The 22,559-nt window shown below is 36.5% G+C and overlaps 3 protein-coding genes across 3 annotated transcripts in view; all 3 read left to right on the top strand.

The window, feature by feature from the left end:
* Positions 1-1,376: 1,376 nt before the first annotated feature.
* On the top strand, positions 1,377-5,579 carry vtcn1 (V-set domain containing T cell activation inhibitor 1). The gene is made up of 5 exons (XM_019110771.2): positions 1,377-1,515; positions 1,604-1,668; positions 1,738-2,097; positions 4,682-4,939; positions 5,230-5,579. The coding sequence occupies exons 1-5, from the start codon at positions 1,484-1,486 to the stop codon at positions 5,337-5,339; spliced, it is 825 nt and encodes a 274-aa protein (XP_018966316.1). The 5' UTR covers positions 1,377-1,483; the 3' UTR covers positions 5,340-5,579.
* A 732-nt stretch (positions 5,580-6,311) lies between these two features.
* trim45 (tripartite motif containing 45) lies at positions 6,312-11,549 on the top strand. Its single transcript, XM_019098242.2, is given in 7 exon segments — positions 6,312-7,248; positions 7,387-8,138; positions 9,427-9,468; positions 9,471-9,540; positions 10,140-10,254; positions 10,371-10,497; positions 10,586-11,549. Coding segments are annotated over 7 exon segments (1,731 nt in total). The 5' UTR covers positions 6,312-6,775; the 3' UTR covers positions 10,738-11,549.
* A 9,759-nt stretch (positions 11,550-21,308) lies between these two features.
* Positions 21,309-22,559, top strand: part of man1a2 (mannosidase, alpha, class 1A, member 2) — a 75,094-nt gene continuing 73,843 nt past the window's right edge. Inside the window, exon 1 of the mRNA XM_042731385.1 lies at positions 21,309-21,750. Coding sequence (XP_042587319.1) covers positions 21,440-21,750 — 311 coding nt within the window. The 5' untranslated portion in view covers positions 21,309-21,439. The remainder of the gene's footprint in view (positions 21,751-22,559) is intronic.

Below are 22,559 nucleotides of genomic sequence, written 5' to 3'. Positions count from 1 at the left end.
AACAGATATTTGTACAATAAATATTTTGATACTGAAAAAATGGTGTAAGATTTACTTTCAAGCAGTTTTCACTCAGAAATCATTTGTACATTTGACAAGCAGTTACAAAGAAACGGCAAATAACAGATTGAATTAAATGTCAAATTTTGAAGTAGAAAGACTGAAATAGTATATTCTTTTGTAGAATGATTGAATTATTGTTTTATATGTTTTAAAATTTTTTTTAATAATTTTTTTATGTGCAATTTTCAGATTTTTAATAATTTTTTCATTGTACATTTTACAAAGTCATTTTCCCAGATACAAAAAAACAAACAAACAAAAAACCTGTGGTTAACCTGTGATAAACTAGTCTGAGTGCATTAGGATGCAGTATTAAATCTGCATCATGCTATTTCTCTCAAACAAATCACTTCATGGTCCTTTTCGTACATAGCTTTATAAATACTTCTACATTTTTATTTCTTGTATGCAGTGATACTTTCTTCTTCTCCACAGAATATCACTATGCTAATTGAATCCACTGACACAATCTCCACTCATTTTTAAAATCTGTTATTCACCAAGACCACAACTGCAAAATATATTTTTCCCACATACTGTACATTACTGTGCCAGCAGGTGTTTTTCAGCTGGTATATAATTTCTCAGAATCCTACACCAATTTCACAAAAGTAATTCATAATGACAAAGCCCGTTATCAAACACAAAACTTGACATAGCTCTAGTCAGACAACATTTAGGAAGAAAAGTGTATTATATTGCACAAGGCAAATCATTTTAGTTGTTTAATTTTATAACTTTTTTAGCGTCTAACACATGAACAGCATGTTTCAAGGTGGAAATTTAAAAAGTTTTAAAAGAACATATTAAGACCCTGCATTCCGTTGCACTGCATTTCATTTTAAGCATTAAGTTGTGCATAAAATTACAGGTTTCTGTACATTTTTTTTCCTTAAAGGGATAATTCATCCAAAAATGAATATTTCGTCTTTATTTGCTCCCCTTCATGTTGTTCCAAACCTGAATGAGTTTCCTTCTTCTGTTAAACACAAAAGAAGGTATTTTGAAGAAATGTTGATAACCAAACAACTGATGGTTGACTTAATAGTTTGTCTGGTTTTTATCTATGGAAGTTAATGGCCATCAACTGTTTGGTTACCAGAATTCTTCAAAATATCTTCTTTTGTGTATAGCAGAAGAAAGAAACTCATTTGTGTTTAGTGTTATAAGCACAGTCCCAATTTATTATTTAGGTGAAATGGTTAATTCAAGCTGTGTGTTATCAAGAGTGTCAGGACACACCTCTCAGAGGTAATATTGACACAGGGAGGAGGTGTTGTTATATTTATACTGGGGGGATTTGGTGTTAGTCTGAGGGGATTAGAAAGCGCTCATCCGCCTGTTGATTTATTATGCCGTCTACAGATATGCTGATCAATTCATCAAACACACTGCGTAAATGTAGGAACAGGTCATCAGAATGGCTTCAATCGGACAAATAATCTTTGGAAGGTAAAATACTTTTTCAAACCATTTCAGGCTGAAAATTATAGTGTGTAATGAGTCATTAGTGAATGTTCATCAAATTTGTCTTTTGCAGTATGATTTTTCTCATAGTAGTCATTTCAGGACTCATCATTTTCATTCTGGCCATTGCATTTTCAGGTTAGTAAAACATTCTGTTCTACAAGTGCATTTGGACTTTTGATGTATTGTGTGCTTGTTTGTTTCCAGTGTCCCAAGGTACCGTTGAAAGCAGAAGTCCGTCTACTGTGGGGAACCTTGCTGAGGATGTGGTCCTGGATTGCAGGTTCTTTAGCAACAGTGGCAAAGAGCAATTCAGTGATGTGTCAGTTACTTGGCTGAAAGACTCTGTCAGTGGGGTGGTCTATGAATACAAAAACAAAGCAGCCCAGCTTCAGGGGCAGAACGCACGGTTCAAAAACAGAGCTCAACTGTTCTCAGATGCGATGTCAGTGGGCAATGCTTCCCTACTGCTGAGAAATGTGAAGCTGGAGGATGAGGGTGTGTATCGCTGCTCTGTCAATGCACCAAAAGTCTCAGGGACTACCAGCGTTAACCTTAGAGTGGCTGGTAAATACATTTTTATTCATTTATTTCAAAGTACATTAATGTTTAAAACCAGAGAATGTAGTTCTGATTTATACTTCAGATACGCCAGTAGGTGGCGACAAATAACTCTTTTTATGAGTAAGTCACTGAAACTTTTACTCGGATGATTCATTCAAAACCCTGATTCATTCAGGAACAACATAAAAGGACTGGCTACATCTGGAATCGGCATACATCTTTGGGTGGTAAAATACTTTTGTCAAAACAGAGTAGTATGTCTGAATGTTCATCACATTTGTCTATTGCATAAAACAGAAGACAAAAAAGTCCTGGCCATGCATAGTACTTCTGGCTAGTGATTCTGATGTATTGTGTGCAATCCAAGGTACCGTTGAAAGAAGTCCATTACTGTCGAGAGAGGATGTGGTCCTTGTGAAGGTTCTTTACAGTGAAGTGAGTACATCTGTTCAAAAAAGGCTCAACTTTCTCAGATGCGATGTCAGTGGGTCAATGCTTCCCTACTGCTGAGAAATTAGCTTTCATCGCTGCTCTGTCAATGCACCAAAAGAGGGACTACCAGCGTTAAAAGTGGCTGGTAAATACATTTTTTATATTTATTCAAAGTACATTAATGTTTAAAACCAGAGAATGTAGTTCTGATTTATACTTCAGATACGCCAGTAGGTGGCGACAAAAATAACTCTTTTTATGAGTAAGTCACTGAAACTTTTACTCGGATGATTCATTCAAAACCCTGATTCATTCAGGAACAACATAAAAGACTGGCTACATCTGAAATCGCATACATAGTGGGTGGAAATGCATGTGAACAGACTAGTATGTCTGAATTCACAATATTCATAAAACAGAAGACAAAAAGTCCATGGATGATGCATTACTTCTGGCTAGATTCTGAAGTGTGCATCCAAGGGAAAGTTTACTATCGAGAGAATATTTGTGAATTACAGTGAAGTGAGTGAGGCTATTGTGTGTGTTGCTCAATGATTTGCAAAGGCTATTACCGCTTTAGCTTTTCATTGGCAGAGCAAAAAGTCATTTATAATATTGAAATAAATAAAATATTGTAAAAGTAATTAGTAATTGATTAATTAATAATTCATGATTATTAGATAAATATTATTTAACTGAATCCATAGTGTACTTTGTGGGTGTGTAGTATATGTATATATATATATATAATAATTATTATTATTAATTTTTTTTTTTTTTTTTTTGCAAAAAGTGTCTTAAATAGCTTAACATCAAGATTTCTTGTCCGAATTAGTCAGTGCATTTTTTCCATCATGTATCATTGTGTAATCAAAATATTTTATTTTACTTTTCTTTTGTTAATATTTCATTCATTTTATTTATAAAAGCCCTAAAGAGTCATTTACCTAATTCAACAACATTATTTAAAAATAAAAAAATCTGTAAATCTTTCGTTAACTCGGTTACTGTACCATACTTTGCCTTTAAATTAGTGGAATTATCTTCCACAACTATGTCACTTTCCCTTATTGTTAAGATCTGAAGCACTGAAAAGTCTATGCACTCTCAATAATTAAATATTTTAATATAAAAAGTTCTTACACCAAGAGTTATTTTATAAATAAAATGTCAAATCTGTTACCATAATATCAAAAGGAAAACAGATTTTTTTCATTTATCACACTTTGTGTTATTTAAAAGTCTTTCAGTAGTGCCGTGTGCTCGTAGCATTCATGCTAGCAACTGGAGTTTTTGGCAAAAAATAAAGAAAATTGTCAATTCTGTTACCGTCAAACTCTGTTACCAAGGTAGAGTAACAATGCTGACAATGTGGTAACAGAATTGTCAGTCCATCAGACAATTCTGTCAGTTCTGTTACTTTACAATTCTGTTTATGAGCTGTTTTGCCCAAAAAAAAAAAAAAAAAAATTATATTTTAAATCTAATAAACATTATTGATTTGTTTTTGCACCCTTATTGTATTTTAACAACATTTCTTTTTTTAACTGCATATTGTATATAAAAAAATTTCAGATGAAAAATATTTGCTCCAAGTGGACAGTTCTGTGAAGACAGGGGTATTTTTTAAATTTTTAAGGTATGCATAGGTGAAATATTATCTCAGTTTGAAGTGATGGAATGTAAGGACTATTTGTCTAATGAAACAAGAAGGATTTTTCCTGTTATGATTTATTGTTATTTCTACACATTGGCTAAGTTGTCCATAACAGAGCTGACAAACAATACCATAAAGACGTCTGTTTTTTCATTAAAAGTAAAAAAAAAGGAGGGGGGGTGGATTAACTTGTGTTTGGCAGGCGCTAAATTATTCAAATTAAACTTGTTTTCAATACGATACTGAAAACAAAAATCTGTAAGCAAAATTTTTTTTCTTACATTTCTGCAATGCCAAATGTATCTTCAATTATAGAATCACCCATTTTATATATATATATATCTACACACACACACACACACACACACACGCACGCACACACACACATACAAAGACACACATACTACATAATTAAAATGATATTTATCTCATATATTTTAGTGTATATCTGCTCATATCGAATTTTGCTTTTCACTCAAATCTCTGTGTTGTTTGCAGCATTCTCAGCTCCCACATTTACTCAACAGAAAGATGGGTCTCTGTTTGCTCAGGCTGATAAATGGTTTCCCCAACCAGAGGTTAGTTGGTTAAGTCAGAGTGGACAGCTTCTAAACAGCAGCACCCAGTTTATCAACAACACTTCAGGAATCGTGCGAGTTGCTAGTGTCCTCAAAGACCCGGTAAAGGAAGATGACACCTACACCTGTCTTATCCAGAACAGTCTTGTGAAAGCTATCTCAGAGGCAACTATAACAGGTAAAATAGTGATGTTGACAGAAAAAAAGTGTAAAGATAAAACTAATTATTAAGCAGGACTCACCCATAATTATAACATTTACTCAGAGCATTGCATATCAAATCAATTTGTTAAAACAAATTTAATGACAACTTGGACACTGTCGATAAACAAACTGGATGTGACATTAAATAGCATGACACATGCGGTAGGCTGTAGAGCAAATAATGAGTTACAAATGCAACATACTGTAAAAACACCATGCTTCTGTTATAAAGTAAACGCTGCTTTTCTTTATGATTATCCTCAGCAAACAGCGTGAGGGAGAGGACATACTTCATATTCAGTGCTGCAGCTACAGAAGTGCAATCCTTACAAATTCTGCTCACGGTCATCCTTATTCTTTCTGCAATCCAGTAGATGCTGTATGAAGTTTAAAAAAATCTGTAATTCTGTTCAAAAATTGTTAAAGCAAAAAGGATTTTTTAAATTAAAACAAGAATATAATTCTATTTGGTTATTCCAAATATAATATTGAATATAATTAACTTCCTCCAGCGGTTGGTGATGGTCAAGCCAATCATGGTTTTCTTGAACCAGTCTTGTTTGACCAAAATGACATTTTCCAACTTTCATGAGCTGTAAGGTCTAATCATAAAAATTAAAACAAAAAAAAACTTTAAATGTTTTAATTTACATATAATGAATCTAGAATATATGAAAGTTTCACTTTTTGAAACAAGTTACAAAAATAAATGAACTTTTTCATGATATTCAAATTTTTTGAGATGCACCTGTATATATATATATATATATATATATATATATATATATATATATAACACCATCTGCTTATGTAGAAACCTAGGTGTAAGGGACATAAATTCAACTTAAAAGTGTGTATTGTATGAATTGAATCCATATGAAACTTTTGTTATTAATTTATCAGCTGCTCTTGAAACATGTTTCGCATGCTATTATCTAAAACTGTTCATGTAAAATGTTTGCAATAGACCAATAAATATTGTTTTCTTATGTCAACAAGTTGAATTTCCATTACACTTTTTACACAAACGATCATGTTAATTTCAATATTTAATCAGTAAATATTAGTACATTATTAAAATCAGTACATTATAGTTTTATCTAATAATATTATACAGTGGACCTGAGTTAATTAACAATTAACCAAATGTTAACAAAGATTAATAAAAATAACAAATGATTTGAATATTGTTAGTGTTAGTTAATACATAAGGCTAATTAATGTAAAAGATGGACCTTATTGTAAAGTATAACTGATAACAAAAGATCAGCTATTTAACAGCTGTCTAACCAATACAATGATTTTGCCAAAGCTACTTCCAAAAACAGAGGCATGTTTTACATTGTGCATCTTTTTTTTATTACATATATAGCCTAGGCTAGAGTCTCCTGGTTTATTCCATACAAAACTGAAACTGTATTTGTAAAGGGAACTTGCAGAAAATAAGGCATGAGCTGCATATTAGCAATCTTCGACCTTTGGGTGGTGTGTGATCTTGTGTCTTGATCTGTCTAGCCAGCAGATGGGGACACCCATATTCCACGCGTGTTTTACAGGAGCAGGCTTCTCTTTTTATCATTACACGCTGGGACAGGGTCGAATTTCAGGTCACGCCTCAAAACGTGTACGCGTCATATGATTGGACGGCGAGACACGTCCTCAAGTAACGTGAGCGAAAAAGTTAACTCTCTCACAAGTTTGGTGAGAGTTGCATTTTTAGTAAATTACAAACTTTACCAAAGAAGATTAGCCATTTTATAGTAGAGTTTTGTATAAACCCGCGTTATAGTAAAATAGAAAAACAACTACAATGTTACTTTGCAAAGAGCGATTAGTTCATGAAGAAAAGCTAGAAGCAGTCTTGAGTAAAAGCAATGGGGACACTGGGAAGAAGTCCAAAGCGGTCTGTGGGGTTTGCAGTCGGATGTATCGAGACCCTAAAATCCTGCCCTGCTTGCACACGTTCTGCGCGGACTGCATTCGCCAGCGCGAGCCGTTCTCTGAGCGTCGCGTGAACGGCGAACGACGCTCGCCAGAGGATGACGCGCAACGACGCAACTCTGGCTCAACGATCCTGTGTCCTGAGTGCGATTCAGAGGTGGATCTGCCCCCATCGGGTGTGGATGGACTGACCACTGACCATCTTGCGCTGGACGAGGTTTTCGCCGAGACGCTGCTGGTGGACTGCAGGGTCTTGTGCGACTTGTGCAGCGACAGTGACGCGGGGAAGCGCTGCGAGGTGTGCTGCGTCAATCTCTGCGACTTCTGCAGTCAGGCCCACAGGTCAGTTTATTAGAGGCTGTCTCGTAATTAGGGCTCAAAGAAGTCAGTCACACTTAAAATACCACTTTGTGACATAACTTGAATGCACCATATTTCCTGTAATACGTAATGTCAAAACTCTTGTCATCTTCCCTCCAGGAGACAGAAGAGGACCTCCTCTCACTCTATCCAAAGCCTACAGGAGCTGAAGTCTCAGGGTCGTCTCACTAGACCCGTCCTGTGCTCGCTGCATCCTGGACAGGAGTTACGGATCTTCTGTGAGTCGTGTGACCTCACCGTGTGCTTGGAGTGTGCGGCCAACTTTCACCGTGACCACCACTGTAGCTCTGCCCGTGAAGTCATCAGTCATCATGGCGATCGCATCAGAGATCTGGTTGTCAGGAGCTTAAGGCCCCATCTTGCTCTTCTGGAGGACTCTCTGAGACGCGTAGACACTTCCCAAGAGGCACTGCAGGCACGGACTGATACGTTGGCAGGTGAGATCCGGGCATTCGCTCGAAGCTATGCCAGCGCGGTGGAGGTACATTCCTGTTCACTGCTGCGGTCACTGGAGGACTTAAGTTTGCAGTGCAGGAACAAACTCCATCTGCAGAAAGCTCAGCTGCAGCAGGCCTTGTCTGACGTCCGCGGTGGGGTGGACTTCGCTGAACGCCTGCTCACGTGTGGTTCTGACGCTGAAATCCTCAGTGCCAAAGGAGTTACTATGAGGAGACTGATGAACCTTGTGGAGTTGGGATTCGATCAACATCCAACGACGGTCGCCCATGATAATGCCAACAGCATCTGTTTCCTTCCTCAGGAGAGTGCTGGAGAGGTGCAGGGGTTTCCTGTGATTGGTGGGATTTCTTGCGGTGGTGTTGGTACTTGCAAGTGCTGTGTGCAGGGAGAAGGTGAGAGTAGGGTACTGTCTATCTTCAATAGCTTTACACTTTCAAGCTTCAAAAATGGCACACAATCATTAAAATAAAAAAGGTCACAATTTATATTTGGTGACCTTAAATACTATGTACTTACATTTAAATTAACCCTCTGAGGCCTGAGGGTGTTTTGGGGGCCTAGAGAAGTTTTGACATGCCCTGATATTTTTTTTTTTTTTTCAGTTGCTTATAAAAATATAAATGGCTAAAGTCTAATTACACTGTAATCAGCACAAACTGGGCTACAATAATATGTGAGCAGCATGTATGTGCATGATTGTGTTTATGCGTGGTTAGTGAAAAACTAAAATTTTGAAGTCACTGAAATAAGGCAATAAAACACCAAGAGAACATTTGTTCACAAGACTTTTGAGAACAGATTTTGAAGCCTAAGAGTTTTTGCTTCAAAATGATGTGAAAATCATCTTGATTACTCGCTCACAGAAAACAATATATTGATTTACATTTACACGGTTCAGTGCACATTCCTCAGAAATAGTACAGCTCAGATGAAATTGTGGATTTGTAGATTTCTGTGTTCAGATTATGTGACGAGATCTTCAGTCTGAAAGTGAGACCTTATATCCGCTTTAGTCCCTTCCCATACAAGCATAGACATACATACACATACAAGTGCAAACACCAAAAGGCCCAGGGCATGACACTGGGATAAACAACATTCCTGGCTACCATGACCACCCAAACTTTTTATGTACTGGTGCTCCTAGAGTATAACTGTAAAAGGGACACTAATCCAGCTCTGTCCCAGCGTGCCACAAGTAGGTTCACAGCAGGAGGAGAATACAGTGCTGTTTGCCTTTGATGTGCAGGTCGTCCATGTCAGGTTTCCAACAGTCACAGAAAACAAGATACTGTTTTTTTGTAAGATCTTGTGTAAAGCACTAATGTGAACAAGAGACAGATGATTTGGTTTTACTCCTTTACTATCCAGATGTCATAACTCTGAATGTGTTGTTCTTGTGAATTACAGACTTCTCTCTGGTGACTGTGCTGGACTTCTCCACTCATTTAGTCTGCATAAACTTGTCTCTTTAATACAGTTGACTGCAAGCTCACATTCAGATATGCCTCCATTCAGTCAACAACTGATGGCTAGCACCAAGTCCCCGTCCTATGTTTTTTCTTTTTCGATAATCCGTTTCACTTGGATGCATGTCACAAGTCAGAAGAGAAGATCTGTCGCTTCTTCCGCTCCATAGCCTGTGTCACTCACATGTGTCTGTCCTTGAATAACTCACAGGTGTGGAACGAGGTCGTGAAGGCCAGAGGGGAGAGTTCACTCTCTCCGGGAGCAGATGGGCCGAGGTGGAGACCCTGTGCTTGTCAGTATTGTGCACAAGGAGAAGAAGGGCTGGTGAGGATATATGGAAAAATTAAGACCAACACATTTTTAATAAAGTCACAGTAGGGTCACTAAATCTTTACACGGTTGAAGCATAGGCATAATATTACTTTCTAATTACAGATTCCTCTTGAATCCTATTAATGCATATCTCAGATTTATTTATGTGCTGTGTAGTGACAGCTGCTTTCTGTGCACGTGCTTCAGATGTGTGTGCTCATGTATATCAGAAGTTTAACCTAAGTTGGTTTAAAATGCATGATTTTAACATGATAGACATGATCATCAAAACCAAACGTTTGTTTTTTAGTAAGAGAGGAACTTTACAGAGGAGCAAGCTGTAAAGGCACAGTCCTATTTTAAAAAAGGATATAGAACAGCAGCTCATTTGCATTTAAAGAGACATGCACGAAAACAGCATGTTTCTGCTGCCACTTAAAATAGGCATTTTCAAAATTATATAATGTGGGGTATTTTGAGCTGAAACTTCATATACACATTCTGGGGACACCTGAGAGACCTACTGTATATCATATCTTGCAAAAAGGGGCATAATAGGTCTAACATTATTCAGACTGTGTTTTTTCATGAGTGTGTCTGTCACATTACAGCTCTGTGGAGGCGGCTGTGGTGAATAAGGGTGATGGTTCCTATGTTGTGTCCTACACCCCAGCTGAAGCAGGTCTCTACTCTGTGTGGGTCTGTGTTAAAGCCCAGCACGTCCAAGTAAGTGTTCATTTAAACCAGTACAGCTGTGTCTAATCATTGTATCATTGTACTGGCAAGTTTAAAGGAATATCAGTGATGCTGGGAATTATATTCTAACAATAGGTGGTTTCTAGGGTTCTCCATTTGTGCTAAATGTGAAAAGGAAGTTCAGACGTCACTGTGGCATGTTCGATTGTTGTTCCTTCTGCTCCAGCGGGGGCGCTAAAGAGGCACGCTGTGGCTGCACAGGAACTATGCCAGGTACTGTTTATTCCAAAAAAAATTTAAATTAATTTTAAAAAAGTAGTTTTCACTTAATGTGAATTTCTGTGTGTGTGTGTGCACTCAGGAGGGTTTCAGGGTTGTGGACATGGTCACAAAGGACACCCCGGTAAGCCCCACTGGTCATGTTGTGGGAGTGTAGTGGAGTCCTCAGAGTGTGTTCTACATAACCTGGGCAGCGTTTCTCCTCGTGGACACCTCAGGACTGTGGAGCTCTGAGACTGAGCAAATATACACTCTATAAGATCAACATAACCATAAACTCATAAACATACTTGAATCTTCCCAATCAGCCTACATATAATTCACAATAAATAATAAATCACATTGTGTTTTCTTGTTGCCCTTATTCATGCAGTCTTTAAGCCTTCATTTGTGTGATAATCTTTTTTGTTAATATTCAGAATCATGGCAGTCTGATAAACTGCAATACACCAAGTATATTTAAAACTGTGTTGTCTATTGTGCAAAGTGCCAACACTAAATACTATAGTACTATCAGTATTGTAAAGAGTTAACTATTGTTTTCTTTACACATTTAGAACTAGTTATTTTTTATTACTGTAAAATTTTAATGTCTGTAGCATTATATTGTTCCATATTTTATCATAATCAGCATGATTTGAAGAAATATTGTAATGTCTGTGAATATTTTGTTAATGTGTGCAGTACTGTTTTATGTTTCATCAGCATGTTTCCTTTGATAATTACCCAGTTATATGAGCAATGAGGTATGTGTTATTATAATGCTTTATTTTTAGACGTGTGAATGACTCCAAAGACTGTCGTTGTTATTGTATGCATCCATTACATTTCTCTTGTCTTTGTATATGCTGTATTGGTTCCACAGATTAACCAACATTTACCTCTCCACTTGTGTGGTTACTAAACTGACACTTTTCAGATTGTGTTTTTGATTTATTTTTAATGTGATATGTTTTACATAGTGTATACTGTGTAGTGTGGTTGGTAAAACATTCATTACATATACTTACTATCAAAATATACACATTTTTATGTTGGTATCACCATCATGTTGTCTGCCTTGCTTATTGAGTAATATATTTTAATCTATACAGTTATTGTTCGGTTCTTATCATATAACTAATTGTTTCATAGTGAGTCTTTATAGATGTATTTGTCAGTTTTTTTCTTATTCAAAGGCATAGATTTTTAGAAATCAGAAGTGATGGTTTAAAGTTAACACTTTATGATTTGTTTTTGTTTTTTACAAACGCTGTGCACTTACAAGATAATTGACAGAGTGGAGTCATGTTGATTACTTGTGGATTGTTGTTGTGTTTTTATCTGCTGTTTGGACTCATTCTGACGGCACCCATTCACTACAGATGATCCACTGGTGAGCAAGTGATGTAATGATAAATTTCTCATCATGCTGGATGGTCTGAGGATGACTAAATTTTCAGCAAATTTTCATTTTGTGGGTGAACTTTTAACAATTCAACACAGTGGATCAACATACTGCCCTTTCCAACACTAGATGGCAGCAGTGCTTTGTGCGGAAGTTTCGTTGCTTGGTGGCTAAATTTCATCTCTCTCTCTCTATCCGTCTGTATTAACAGGTGCACCAGAGATATGGAAAAATTTCGTCTCAGGCTTTAAAAACAACACTAACCCTTATTAAAATATATAATCTGTATTAAATATTTTTTCTACATCATTCAGTTTACTTGAAAGGAAACCTGCTGAATAAAAACGTTTTGAGTGTTAATGTGACCTTAAAATTAATTTTTACATTTATAATATAGAAATATAAAAGCCTGTGATTAATCTAAGGAAAGATGTCAGACAATGACCTCTAATATTTCCCACTATGTCATGCACATACAAAGCAGTGGATTAAAGTAGCAGTCAGTCTGATTCAGAAGGACACCGTATGTGCTTTGAACCCTCAGCTTTCTCTTTGAAATATCTGAGCTCACACAGTCAAGGACTTGAGGAGTTTTTATCAGTACTGTTCAATGTAATATTTAAATTTATCTATTCATTATAATCTACTCATTATTTATCATATATTATATATTTTTATATGAAGTGGTGACTTCATTTTTAAAATGTCCTTGATTATTTTAATTATTATATATAATATAATTATTTTGTTTATTGAAAGGCATTTTTTAGTTAATAGCCCTAGTTTACATATGTGACCCTGGACAGTCATAAGTAGCACGGGTATATTTGTAGCAATAGCCAACAACACATTGTATGGGTCAAAATGATACATTTTTCTTTTATGCCAAAAATCATTAGGATATTAAAATCACGTTCCATGAAGATATTTTGTACGTTTCTTATTGTAAATATATCAAAACTTAATTTTTGATTAGTAATATGCATTGCTAAGAACTTCATTTGGACAACTTTAAAGGCAATTTTCTCAATATTTAGATTTTTTTGCATCCTCAGATTCCAGATTTTCAAATAGTTGTATCTTAGCCAAATACTGTCCTATCCTAACAAACCATACATCGATGGAAAACTTTATGACTGGTTTTGTGGTCCAGGATCACATATCTGTACAAATATCTGTTTTCACCTATATATTCTTCTAAATGGTGTGTGTATGGATTTTGCATAATCTTAGCCCTTTTCCTATTCATAAAACAGCTTATATTTATGTAGCCTAAACTTCAGGAATAATAGAACTGATGATCTATCCATATTTGCATATGTTTTCATTAAAAAAATAAAATCCCCCACCCCTTTTATTACTAATGTAGAAAAATGTCAAGGGTGCTGATCCGAGAACATTTCCTACTTGGCAAAATCACACAATCTAAATTATCAATAACATATATTTTGATTAACATATATAAAAGTAGTGTTATATCTAATTTGCATTTCAGAGAGAGATCGTAAAGAATCTCATTTTTGACCCACATATGCAGTCTAAAGGGCTAAAATAGCTGTATTAATCTGAATTCACAGGGTTTGACAGCACCAGTATGCATCACATGACAGATTCAAGTCTCTTTAGGGGGAAGGGTCTGATACACTGATGCCATGACCTGGATAGAATCTAAATGGCTGTTGGAAAGGGGGTTTGGATGGAAGAAATCTAACGAAGAGAAGCAGCAGAAGTGTATCTTTATATGGCTTGTGCAAATCATAATATAAAGCATATATATATGTATATATGTGTTTGTGTGCATGTATACACACACACACACACACACTTGTTCTTACTTGTTTGTCATCCAGAGGATGTCACTAATGGTGTGCATCGTTAAACTCGTTGCCTGTTTTCCAGAGACCTCGTATTCCTTGGTGTGCACTTCTTCTGTGAACAGCTTTACGTAATCCTCATGGGCTCGAGTGCTGCTCGCTATCATATTTGTTGATATTGGATGCACTCAGTCATTCAGCTGCCTCTTCTTCTCATTGCATTTGTCATCTCTCTGTCTTAAACACATTGTCTTGTTTGCCAGTGTTTACCTCTACGAGCTCTTCTCTTTATCTACACTTCATTTATCATTCACACTTGAGGTCTAACGCATATTCTCTTTCCCTTTGTTATTTTTCCTCCACATGCCCTTTTGTAAATTGCTCTGTCTGATGTATACACTCTGTGCTTTTGCCATATCCATTAGTATGTGACTACAGTCTGCCTCAGATCTCTAATCTCACATCAATCCTTCGCAAGGTGAGAACTCTTCCTCACCTGTCAGCAACATGTCATGTCACAGAGCCGAGACCAGATTGTTGTGACAAAGCTTGACAACCCAGGCTAAAAGCTTTTTTATCATGCCTGCAAAAGCACTGAAGGGAATAATAACGCATGTGCCAGAGAGTTTTGAATCTGGGACTGTATTGCGACTGAATTATTCAATTGGATTAGTTAACATTAGCAGTTTGTCAATAATTCATTCCCCAGGAGAAATGTGGTTTCCAGGACAACTTGCATAACATAGTGTTTAGTCCCCTTTGGGCACCTCAGATATTTTTAGTAACAGAGCCGGAGATGCCCACTCGCACAATTAAAGAGATGGGAGTTTAAAAAAAAATAATAATAATGAAGGGGACGTGCAGAATACTTAATTTATATTATTAATCATTGAACATAGTAAATCATGTTTAAGATGTCAACTATAAATACATGACTATCAATTTCTGTAAGAATAGTTCACCCAAAAACTGAAATTTCATCATCCTATACTCCCTGAAGTAGTTCCAATGAATTAATTTCTTCTGCTGAACATAAAAGAATGTTGTTAACCAAACAGATGATTGTCACCATTGACTTCTGTATGGCAAAAAATTACTATGGAGGTCAATGGGGACCATCAGCTGTTTGGTTACACACATTCTTCAGAATATCTATGTGTTCAACAGAAGAAGAAAAAGAAAGAAGAAGAAGAAAAAAAGAACTCATGGAACAAATTCAAGGTGAGTAAATGATGACTTTTATTTTTGGGTGAACTATCCCTTTAAGGCAGCATTCTCTTTCACTAACTGCATAAGATCAGATCTATGATGTGGTTATGGCCAAATGTTTGCAAATAAATAAAATACAATGTGAGTAAGTCAGCTATAAAAACTAATAATTATGCTTATGTAGCTACTGCATAGCCAATTTAACGAGTCATTTGTATGGTAATACAGTAATAAAGTTCTTTGTTTCAGAAAAAGTAAATGAATTCAACAAAGTTACACTGTAACGCTTCATAATGAGAGATGAAAATCTGCAGCGTTTGCTAACTTTTGGCTGTGGGTTTATTTGGTATACACAATGTCCCTCTTCTGATTACAGTAAGTGAGTGACGTGACATACAGCCAAGTATGGTGACCCATACTCAGAATTAATGCTCTGCATTTAACCCATCTAAAGTGCACACACACAGCAGTGAACATACACACAGCAGTGAACACACAGTCTGAGCAGTGGGCAGCCATTCGTTTGGGGGTTTGGTGCCTTGCTCAAGGGCCCCTCAGTCATGGTATTGCTGGCCCGAGACTTGAACCCACAACCTTAGGGTTAGGAGTCAAACTCTCTAACCATTAGGCCACGACTTCCCCACATACTCTATTTCTCCCGCTCTCTCTGCCTACTGACTCACGGGGGGCAAAAAAACATGCACAGAAACGTGTTGTCATCCCTGCTCTTTTTTGATTTTATCAGTAAGCTTAGCAACTTACAGTGGGCGATTTCGGATGCAGCCTTTGACTGTATGTTTTCAGTAACTATTTCTGCAGGTTACATCATTACACCAGTAGGTGGCGACATGTGACTGTGTTTATGAATGATTCATTGAGTCATTTACTCAATATTATCCTATTGTTTAATGAACCGTTGTATAAAAACTAGATAAATTAGATACATTTGTGCTGCTGTTCTAAATATTTTTAGAACAACAGCACTTTTGATTGTGTGTGCTGCTGAATGGTTTCACTCATGTCAAAGGAAAACATTTGAAATGTTCTGCCTTAACCTAATTGTTTTGATATTATAAGGCTCAGATGTTATCATACTATTTAATGTAAGTTTTAGACTATTGTTTTATTAGTTTAAACTAGATTTGTCCATGGGTACTTCTGTAACTGAAAGTTTTTGCACCCCACACGTGCTCTTTTCTTTGGCATTATGGGGGAGTGCTGTGTTGCCTCATTAACTGGAATGTCAGATACAGTCACCCTTATCTTCGTTTATTGGTGAGGTGACAGGATATACAATTGACAAGACGCTTTCGTCCAGCAAAGCCAATCAACTCGCCCTTGCCTGGACTTCTCAAGGTTGAAGCTGTATCCCATTCATTTGCTTGCTGAGTTTAAACTGTCATGGTTCACCATTCCTCTGTTCAAAGTCTCAGAGCACATCCTGACTCATTATACAGGCCCGCTGGAGGATGGTCTCACCTCTACTGCTCTTAAAGTAACAGATAAACCTTTCAGTCACCCGTTAAATTTTTTTTTTACTGTATCTTCTTTTTCCTTTTTTTTGTTTCTTAGTGCTTTTTTTTGATTTATTTTGTTTTGTTGTAGTCTAGGAATTATTTTGTTGTATTTGGTCTGAGGTTTAAGGCGATTCTTCTTTTGGCCAGTGATCCGTGTCATATTCTCACAGAAAACTGAGAAACTCAGCAGAGTGAAACTCCTTTTTTCTGACAGTGACTTCTGTCAGGGTGTCAGATGTGTGCCTCTTTAACTGACTGACAGCAGATCCACTCCCTTGGCCACTGCTTTCTTGACTATGACTCACACATACATGATTTTTTTTCCACAACCTTCAACAGCATTGACACTCGCTGTAGGTTATTCTGGTAAATCATCCCTAAATCAAGAAAAAAGAACTACACTTTTGGCAGCTCAAGGACTAAGTAATAGTCAGTTATTAATGGAATTTTTTTTTGGCTTTTGGGAGGTATGTGAATATGTCTTTTGTTGGTTGCATGATTTTTTATTTTGCAGACTATTTTATATTCAACCCCAAGACAGTATCCTCTAAAGTTTAATGTATATTTGATTAAATGAAAATCATACCTAAAATTGTTTCATCTTAGGTTTAACATATATATTTGATTATATGTAAATCATCCATAAGATTGCTTTAAATTGAACACATTCAGTTACAGTATATGCAAACCATTTCTAAAATTGCAATTAAAAATGCCTCATTAATGAATGTTGTAAAACAACTTGATCATTTTGACATTTAGTAATATGTACAACCAGCCAGTCATTATAGCTAAATAACCCAGAACGTGAAACCTTTTTATTATTATTTTATTTAACATTATTTAAACAATTAAAATATGGATGCAACTAATCATCTTGACATTTCACATTTTTTCTTTGCAAAAACTGTTACTGCGAACCAGTGTTATTTTGGTATCATTGATATACTACTAGGGTGAATACAGAAAAAAGGGGGGCCACTTTTTGTAAAATGTATAATTTAGATACCTAGATGTTTTTTTTTTTTTCCTTTTGTTAAATTTAAGGTCCAGCTATAATATTTCAATTTGAATAAAGTTCATATCAAGTGTTATTTGCAAGATATATACCAATAAACATTTTGAGGTCATGTACTCTAGACAAAAAAGTGGGCCATCCCTTATTTATCAAAAATTATTCTGCATCTTAATTAAAAACAAATGATTTAATAACACGTATTATCAGACAAACATATTTAACAACATATTTAACAAATCTTAAAATATATAACCCGCAGGTTATGAGTAAAATATATCATGTGTAAATCCTCATCTTAATGAATTTGAGAAATTCCAAACAACTGAAAGAACAAATTTGATTAAATCTTAATATCATAATATACAGAAATCGGAATATTGATAAAATTAACTCTAAACTAAAAAAAATAAATAAAAAAAAAATAAAAATTAATAAGAGGAACATTTAAAATGGTAACCATATGTAAAAATATTTTCTGTCTCTTCTATAAAACCCTTATAATTATTTTTTCATATGTGTCCATATTTTAAAGCTTTATATTCTGAATCTACATTTTGCTCCTCTCATCCTTTCTTCACTCCACAGATTGAACTTCATGCCTTGACTTCTTTTCATTTCTATTCTATTTTTAGAATTAGGATATATTATAGAATTAAGAATATTTTAAAGCTTTATTTTGTTTTTTTAAATTTTTATTTTTTCGTGTTTTATATTAAATAATTAGTGAATGTCAATTTATTTCATGAATTTTACTTGAATCCCACCGACCCACTTTATCTAACACATTCAGCTAAAGTGGGTCAGCAATATTTAAACACCTCACAAGAAAACTGATAAATTTTTAAACATTTTGTTCTTTGCATTTTATTCCCTGTTAACTGTGGAAACAAAAACAGCAGGACTTGTCCCAAGAACATTCGTTTCCTTTAAGTGAGCAACCTTATAATTTAGAAATGACACAGTCCTCTTTGAGGTGTGGCCACACCCACTAGTGTCATAATGCATCAACCAAAACTATTTTATCAATTAGAGAAATAGTGTCCCTTTAATTAAGAACCATTGTTATGCTCTGAAAGTGCAAACCCATTTAGCACAGTACACTCAAACCTGAATTCACCCTATAGTTTTTATTTTAAATTCAATTTTATTTTTTATCTTCTGTCTTCATTTTAATTAACGTTTTAGTAATTTTGTGTTTTGTCATTTATTTTATTTGTGTTATGTTTTGTCATATTTTAGCAGTTTTTTTTTAAAGAAGTCTGTATAGTTTTTATAAAGACTTAGTTTTAGTTTTAGTTATTTTAATATATCAACTTAAACTTAACGAATATGTTTATTTCATCTCATTTAATGTTTGTTTCATTTCAAGTCATAGGAATTTTCTAATGGCAAGTACATTATAGTAACAGTTCAGATATCTAAACTACAGCTAAGCAAATGTCTATGTAAATGTTTTAAAACGTCAAACTGAGCACAAAAATTAAGAAAACACAAACATACAGAAACAGAGAAAAACAACGCCCATATTAGGAACTACTATAAATGCTTTTATTTATTTATTTTGTCAAAAGCTTTTGTATAGTGTTTTTTTTTGTTTTTTGTCTCTACTGTCCATAATTGACCGCCATTGATTTTGCGTTGCCTATCGGGACTCGTACTTGAGCGACGCTCCCTGTTTTACCAAACGGCAGCTGACTGGATGTTGGGGGACTGTGAGGAGGAGGAGTAGCTGTTGCAGTAACAACATCCTGGATATTGGAGCCTGGCGGCGCACACGGCTACAGAAATAAAGGAGGAACCAAGACGTTAAGGAGGCGGTGGTGGTCATCGCAAATGCCTCATTGTATAGAAGCACAGACATGAACGTGAACTGGGCAGCTTTCAGGCATTAATTGTGGATTTATGGTATATGGCGCCGATTTATCCCGAGGCACCGACAAGGTGATGCAGCAGCGGCGGGACGGGATCGGTCCGCTACACGGCTGCCTGCTGAATGCCTTTACTGGAGGAAAAAGGCGCAGCACACGTCCAGCGCAGGCCTGCTTGATCTTTTAATAAAATAAGGCAGTATGTAGAGAGGATCACCTAGCGGCTGGGAAACAACCGTGGTTTACTTTCATTATTGTATCGGCTCTCGACTTCGCTCTCCGGTTCAGAGACGCTGCCACGGCATCAAGCGGATCGGGCCTGTGCTGAGACACCGTGCGCACTTCGCGATATTCACCGCGTAATGTGACGCGAACTTCAATCGTTAACAAGCATAACAAAAGCCCCTAGTGCTGTATCACTGTGTTTACTATACGCTTGTCCAGTTTTCCGGACTGTTTCTACTGGTTTCTTTTCTTCTTATCAAACTGCGTTTCCCATATCGATAACAGATTATTGTATTGCTAGTTTAAGATAAATGATACGGTGAGAGGGTGGACTCGCCGTTTATCGTGAAGATAACGCCTCGACCCAACACGCCTTGACACAGAGAAGCGAGGATCATGGATCGGAATGATAAAAAGACCCTCACGGTATGTGCACATTTATTTAATCAATATATAAAAATACTCCGTGATGTTAAAGACACGAGCATGAACCGCTCGACGAGGCACTTGCAAACACTTGCACAGGTGTCACGTTGACATGCTCGCCACTAAAAGTCTGTGTGACGAAATGTGTTTTTGGTGCATGTAAATTCACGTGCTTTGGTATAATGGCGTTTTATTTGACTCGAATCTACTTGTGTTTAACCAGAGCATGATTGTCCAAACAAGACGTTCAAATAAACAAGATGTAAAATGTTTTGAGCCATAACGTATGCTTGAACGTCCTCATGATAAATACCCTCTCTAAATGTTTACCATTTGTAAGGCTAAACCAAAAATCCACGTATTTATTTATGGGTGGTGTAGTACTACGAAAAAAGCTACGATTCCTCATTCAATCCCTACAATTAATCACACAAGCTAGAGTGCACTAGAGGACTGCATGCACACGCTAGAGGACTGTACTGTAATGTGTCTGAGTTTCATTCATACTGCCCATATTCATACTATATAAACCTACTTTCACAAAGTAACCTTCGTTCAAAACAACTGCAGCACTTTCTAGACAGTATGCAATTTTAGACACAGCTACTGTAATCGCTGGACTCCAGCTCTACGTTTTCTATTTTTGACTTGCTAGTGAGAGAAACACCATTCAGAGCAAGGTGGTGTCAAAATAGTATACTAGTAGTTGCATAGCACTCTTACTATTTTTGCGGTATCTATTGCTGCCTTCAAGGGCACGTGGGAGCGTCCAAATCTGGCTTTGGTTTTTGTAACACGCCACACATTTAAGATGGAAATAAAACCTGCAAATAACTACGCCTTATGATGTATAACTTCATCTTTCACTTATTTATGCATGGTATCACAAGTGAATGCTAAGCAAACCGTGCAAGTTGAGTGCTTGACGCATGGATACTGACTATATATTTGTGCTTCCAGCATGTTTCAAATCAACTCGCCCCTTCCGACGTCTCTCAATTTGGCAACTCGTTTACCATCTATACTTTTTAGCTCGGAGCCCTTAATTATGGTATTTCCAACACCACTTGAAAAGCATATATTATATTACAGAAATATTAAACCAGTTTACTTCTAATAACTACTAAAATGATAAAAAGGCCCAGAGAATCATATTTGAGGTCTGTAGCTCCCTGTTGTATAGTAAAATTTAGACTCATGTCCTTTCTGCTGCTTAACATAAATTGCCATGGAAACTGAAGTTCAATTTTTAATGGCAAGCTTCTGTTGAATGCCTCATGATAGTCAGTATCTGGAGATACCCTGTTTTAAGTGTATTTGTTTTTTTTTGTGGTATGTTGGACAACTCCATTTCTAAGAGATAAGCAGATGTTCGGCAGTAAAGCTCCCATTACCGCAATGAGATAATAGTGTGGCTTACACAAAAACGACCTTGTCTCTTATCCCACCATACTTCAGTTCTTTATCAAAATATGACCACGCCGGCTCTATTGCCACTATCGGGACGTAGGATACCTACCCTCTCGCCAGGTGCCTCCTCATTCCCCCATCACAGAGCCACCTTGAGGCTCTCAGAGAAGTTCATCCTCCTCCTCATCCTCAGTGCCTTCATCACCTTGTGCTTCGGAGCGTTTTTCTTCCTCCCGGACAATTCCAAACACAAGCGCTTTGACTTTGGTTTGGAGGACGTGTTGATACCGCACATCGATTCGGAGAAGGAGGCAAGGCACAGCAGCAGACAGGTCATACATGGCGTGGGAGATCACGACGAGCATAGACACAGGTGAGAGCTCATAGATGGCTTCATCTCCTCAACAACACCATGTGTTTTTATGTTTGTGTGTATAGGTCAGGGCTTCTCAACCATGGCCCTAGAGGTCCACTTTCCTGCAGAGTTTAGCTCCAGTCCTGACTAAAAGCACCTGAAATTAGCGAATCAAAGTCTAAATTAAAAGTCAAAATTTATGGCAGTTGAATTAGATCAAGATTGGGGCTGATGGTGCATTCCATTTTTATTTGGAAGTCGGAAATTCCAAGTTCCCTGGTGGAACTTTTAACTGAAAAGCCCCCTCAAGTTGGCTTCTCAGAGCATCAACAGAAGTGAAACACTAGTAATATATTGCATTTCTGTTTGTCTGTCTAAATGCACTAAGTGGTGCACACTGTACTGTCAAACCTCTATTTGTGGACACGATATGTTGGTGCTATCTTTAAAAAATACTGTGTTTTTATCGACTGGTATTGCTATCAGTGAACACGTCCGTCTTGGTTTTCCGACTTGTGTACTGGAACGTTGTCAACTCGGGTGTGACATCATTCCCAGCTTCGACATCCGAGGTAAATGGATCGCAGCATAAACTCTGCAGGAAGATGGACCTTGAGTGCTAGACTCGAGAAACCTTGAAATAGGTTGTATATCATCTTTAGTGTGATGATTTATCTGGAAAACAAAATGTGCTGCTTTCCTACACTGGACTAAATGTTCATCATGGTTTTACAAACAATTTAACTGTATGATACTCATATAACTGATATGTTAAGATTTATTTCCCAAAAACATTTTCCTGCAAGACTTTTAAGTTCACTAGTGTT

Source organism: Cyprinus carpio, chromosome B9 (assembly GCF_018340385.1).
Source record: "Cyprinus carpio isolate SPL01 chromosome B9, ASM1834038v1, whole genome shotgun sequence".
Classification (NCBI taxonomy): Eukaryota; Metazoa; Chordata; class Actinopteri; order Cypriniformes; family Cyprinidae; genus Cyprinus; species Cyprinus carpio.
This window is presented reverse-complemented; position numbering and strand designations above follow the sequence as displayed.

Bases quoted from the DNA above. Each gene is read 5' to 3' on its own strand.
- vtcn1 (XM_019110771.2), top strand. From the start codon at position 1,484: ATGGCTTCAATCGGACAAATAATCTTTGGAAG. The intron at 2,098-4,681 runs GTAAATACATTT...TGTTGTTTGCAG, and splicing joins CGTTAACCTTAGAGTGGCTG to CATTCTCAGCTCCCACATTT. The intron at 4,940-5,229 runs GTAAAATAGTGA...GATTATCCTCAG, and splicing joins CTCAGAGGCAACTATAACAG to CAAACAGCGTGAGGGAGAGG.